Raw genomic sequence first — 5360 nt, 5'->3', positions numbered from 1 at the left:
TTCCGACCCCCAGGTTGAGAAACACTGCTATATTCCATAGTTTTAACACAGAATATATGAATAATATATACATTTAGATATGTTTTTATATAATATAATAATATAATATTTTATAATATTCGGTTTACGTTTACCTATGATCTGAAGTCTGAACATAGGGAACGAGCCCGTAAACCATCTGATGTTAAACCCTGTTTACCCGTAAGACCTATGGTGGCATAGAGTATACTCTATATATGGAGGGGTATCTCTAGTTTTAATTTTTATAAAGGCTCTTTCGGTGTAAAACCATAAATCGTATGCGGGCATGAGACTTCCCCGTATGGGCCATATTATAAAATTATACAAATAATTCGCATCTCCTATATATATTGACATAATAAATCGCCATTATTCAACAGTTATAATATACTATAATAGTAGTATATATCTGTGCATTATTCATAATTACTAATAAATGCTATGTAAAACTATATTAGAACCAATTTTTGCAAGTAATACAAATGAGATTTCTTATTAAGTTATCTATTTTATATTGAATGATAATATTGTAAAATAGGTATTACTAATTATTAGATATGGATTTTGTGAAATATCTAGATAAAAATTAGATGTCAATTTTATTTTTTATCTAGATAAGATAAAGATATGAAGTTTTTATCTAGATAACATATCTAGATAAATTTATCTAAATCACAACACTGAGTGTATCTAGGTACCTTAAAGGGGCGTACTTGGAAATTTTAAATTGGGTGGCTAAGGAGAGGAGATTGAACATTTTTTAATAGGTAGATCTAGATGAGGCTTTGTATAATTGTATCCTCTAAAACAGTGGTCTTCAACCGGTGGGTCGCGACCCATTTTTGGGTCGCGATACGTTTTATTTTTAAAATAAAAAATATGTTTAATAGATGAAATAAATAAGAATGCAGTTTATATAATCTATATTCTATAATATAATGAATATCAAATCACAGTATATTCAGTTATAATAGGTATTACTATACAATATAGGCATTAAGCAATGTTAGCTTTGTTTTTGTTTTTATACAAAGCTTACGTGGGTCGGGAAAAATGTGGGCATAAAAAAGTGGGTCGCGAGTCCAAAAAGGTTGAAGACCACTGCTCTAAAACATAAAAATATTAAATAGAAACATGATCTCTGCCAGCCTTTAAAAAATATCAGGTATGTATACGGAATTTAAACCCTCTAGGCGTAATATTAATATAATATATACGCTTACAATAGAGAGTATGTGAAGCCCACTTCCAAATAAAAGGTTATAGGTACTTGATTATAAAATTAAAACACCCCCTCCCCCAAAAAAACTCCTGTCTATATGGACTTGAATAATCGTTATAATGTTCTTATACACTTCAAGGGCGATTTCATAAATCCGTATTTCAGTATTCACTATCCGCTAGCGGTTCTAGTCGGTCATATATAAAGGTGGGTAACCCAAGCTAGACCAGTGGTCTCCAACTCAAATTACCTGCGGGTCATATATGCATATATCAAAGGTTCGGAAGAAAGACACTGTGGTAAACCTTTTTTTTCTTATACCTATCAATACAATTTATAATTTATATATTATGTATAACGATCTGTGGGTTACGCACACAACACCAGATCAAGTACACTAGGTATACCTATACTCAACATGTTGATTATTGGTGCACCAATGGTTATAAATCACATAATGCAATTTTTTTTATAAATATAAATAAATATTTATATATTTGTAAATATAACAAATTTGTTGAACTATTGCGAGCCACATCGAAAGGGTTCAAGGGCTGAATGTGACTGCGTGTTTAAGACCACTGCACTAGACTGTTTGCGTGTACCTACATGAAAGTTTATATAAACACGCACGTTTGGAAAAATAATGTACTACGGTAAACACGGTTGATTTTGTTTAACTGTGATTGCTACCATCGCCTAGAGTAGACCATTTTAACGGAAATATAGTTTAAGAAGACACAACACCCGCATGTGTTTGTCTCCGACTTACAAACGCGTAACATACCAAATTTACACTCAGAAATTCAAGTTGTATGCCGTTAAAAATTAGAGTGAATTGACCTATAGTTCGATATTTGTCGTGGATCCGGGGCCATGCCCCTTACCCTTAATCCGGGGTTGGAAGGATGTCTGGTAAATAATAAGTGGTACCTATATAGCAGTGGTCACACCAAATGGCGGCGAGCGAACGAACTTTATAGGCCAGCGGACAGCGGACAGGAAATTTATTTTTTTTAATTATTTTTTTTTCGTTGCATTAAATGAGGTAGGAATTTTATTTTATTTTTTGATTTTGCCATTACTTTCTTTGGATGAACATTAGATACATCTTGATGGCCCCCCAAAACATCCTAAATTCGTAAAGTGTAGGCCCTACAAAAATATAAATTAGTGATCCTTGCTTCGATATAGGTTATCAATGCTACTAAAATCTAATGTCATATTTAATTTTATACAAAATTTTAAAAAAAATAAATAGTTATATTTTCTCTAAAAAATTACATTTTTACATCACAATAAACACATTGTGAATTTTATCTATCTGTACTTAATATACCGATTAATGCGTAAAGCGGATGCTGATCATATGATTAAATTATCCACATAAAAATTTAAATAAATTTAATTACTTAGATAACTATAATAAGTTACAAATTGACAAGGAAATAATAACTTGTTAAGTTAAGTTACTTTTTTTAAATATCCATCAACTACGCTCATATACATATTTCATACTCTGTAAATGGAAAATTACTTGTTTTTGTCTGAGTCTTGGTATAGGATAATAAATTTATAAAGAAAACGACAGACTTTTAAGCAAAAGTATTTTATATTTTTTCAAATACTGTGGAAACTGCAGAGAGTAATTGTAGAGGTCTGAAATGATGCCCATCGTTTTAGTGATTTTATTATTATCAACTATCAAATTACAACAGGAAACATCTTTATACGTTCAATTAAACTACGTAAACGTACTGAATGTTTAGTTTGCAAAAACTAAGTGTATGAAGTGAAATTATTTCATGGCGAAATGTTATTATAATTCAGACCTAAATAAGTCCCAATACACATACTTTAGTTTTACACCAATAATAATTTCGAAAACAGATTTTAGTTTGTATTTTTAAGTCAACTTTGAATTCTTTGAGCACTTTTTTAATAATATAATAATAAATAAAAATACAATGTCTCACTTGAAATTCAGAAAAAAATCTCATGTTTTTAAAAGTTTCATTGATGAAATAAATAGTCTTAATTTTTTAAATAACTTTACTCTTGACCCAAAGGATTAAAAATAGACTTTATAATAAGTTCTAATGTTTTCAAAATTACTATCGGAATAAAACTCATGCCAGTACGTTGGGACAAATGTAGGTATAATAAGTCTATTTTACTAAAAACCGGTAGTGGAATCCTCTTAAACTTAATGAATGATTTAAAAAAGAAATAACTAAGTTAACTTTTATATTATAGTACCTATCTATTAAACTGCCCAGCTTTGACTTCAACCCCGTGACCTCCCACCCCACCCTACGTACCTATATATTTAGGCATATTAATAATATTTCAATTTTGATCTTAGGAACTGGACCCGAAAAACCGAAGTCCAATCAGAAGTGTGGCCACCGTGGCCGCGGCACCGCAGTACCCGACTTTCTGCAATGGCCGCGCAATCGCACTTTACATCGACAAGTTCTCACGGTTCTTTTTCCCGTTTTCGTTTTTTATCCTCAACGTCGCCTATTGGACATCGTTTTTGTAAGTGAGGTGCCTAGCCTATGGATTTTTACATTGTCCGACGTAATATGACTTATAATACTCGTCACACGACACATTCTTGTTAAACGACGTCTACATACATCATCGCTGATGTACATTATTGTCGCCGTCAATATACCTAACGTCGATGCAAAATGTGTGCATTTCACTATTACTGTTACTTCTCGAACGTGTCCTTGGAAACTATAGTAGATATTACATTATATATAGACGCAATAGAAATTACTCGAAATTGACATTTTTTAGAGGCAACCTAGTTTGATATTCGGATTTTATCCACTTGAAAACCCTGATAAATGCATTATTAATTAATTTACTGCCATATTTTTTAACTAAGTACGAGTATAAATACTGAAATACTAGTAAACACTAAATTAGCCCCCCTCCCAGGTTCAACCCTTACAAAACTCGGGGGCTATCTTTGGCCCCTTCGTCACGCCTCTATTAATAGGTGGACCTTCCCCTACCTACCTAAAACTATGCTCTACTAATGAAATTATTATTTTTTTTTTTTTAGTAAAACATATCATATTATATTAAGTTGCTGTAATAATATAATATAATTGTGTAATTAATTGATATATTATCATTTGCCTATACCTATATTATATACGTTTGTTTAATGATTTATAAATGTGTGTGATTGAATTTTAGGTATATATATATTATATAGCCGTATAGGAAAGCGTGAGTTTTTAAGATAAATAATATTATTTTCCATAGGTATTGATGATGTACAAATCGATATGCAGTATAAGTTAATCGTTTTGATGACCGTTTATAACGACATTGAAAAGCCCATGCTCAATTTATCTGAGAAATCGTAGGTAACATCAACTAATAATTCGTACAAACATGGACAGACCTCGGAAGTTATAAAATGTGTTAAAATCGTAAATATGTAAATGAAAAACCTTAAATACATATCCAAAAAAATAATTTAAAACATGTTAAGAGGATGTCACACCCACATGTGTTGTCACCGTCTTACAAATGTACAAGATAACAAAAACTGATTTGCGCGGGACAACTTTTCTCGCACCATATTAATTGTTGTAGAACTACCAAATTTTCACAACGCGTAAAGAAGAAATTTATACTTTATCTGTGCAACATGTTTTTTTTTTAATAGCACTATCTAATAATTTTTTATAAGTACCTAAATGAAAAAAACAAAAAAATCAAATGTTTAGAAGCAAATAACTTTTATTGTATTTATGGTATCTAAAATATGGGCACGCTGTTGCATAAATCATTTTCCACCCTATATGTTCAGACATTTTGAAGCCACTACTACAAACACAGAAAGATAAAAGTTGTCCCGCGCAAAACAGTTTTTGCTATGTTGTACATTTGTAAGACGGAGACCACACAAGCGGGTGTGACATCCTCTTACTAATAGGTACCTATACCAGTATTAAGTTTTATAAAAAATAACAACTATACATAATAATATGTAGGTATTAAAGAAATATGGCGGAAAACTGATTGGACAAAATGAATAATACGAGCATTAATACTTAATAGTACCAGCATACCAGGTAATCCATTAAAC

General features: G+C 31.1%; 1 protein-coding gene across 1 annotated transcript in view; it reads left to right on the top strand.

Annotated features, from left to right (window-relative positions):
- The window catches only part of LOC100167164 (glycine receptor subunit alpha-4-like), a 30772-nt gene extending 26386 nt beyond the window's left edge, over positions 1–4386 (top strand). The window contains exon 8 of the mRNA XM_016807481.2: positions 3609–4386. Coding sequence (XP_016662970.1) covers positions 3609–3788 — 180 coding nt within the window. The 3' untranslated portion in view covers positions 3789–4386. The remainder of the gene's footprint in view (positions 1–3608) is intronic.
- The last annotated feature ends 974 nt before the right edge of the window (positions 4387–5360 follow it).

Source organism: Acyrthosiphon pisum, chromosome X (assembly GCF_005508785.2).
Source record: "Acyrthosiphon pisum isolate AL4f chromosome X, pea_aphid_22Mar2018_4r6ur, whole genome shotgun sequence".
NCBI classification, from domain to species: Eukaryota; Metazoa; Arthropoda; class Insecta; order Hemiptera; family Aphididae; genus Acyrthosiphon; species Acyrthosiphon pisum.
The sequence above is the reverse complement of the archived record's forward strand: the minus strand, read 5'-3'. Positions and strand labels throughout refer to the sequence as shown.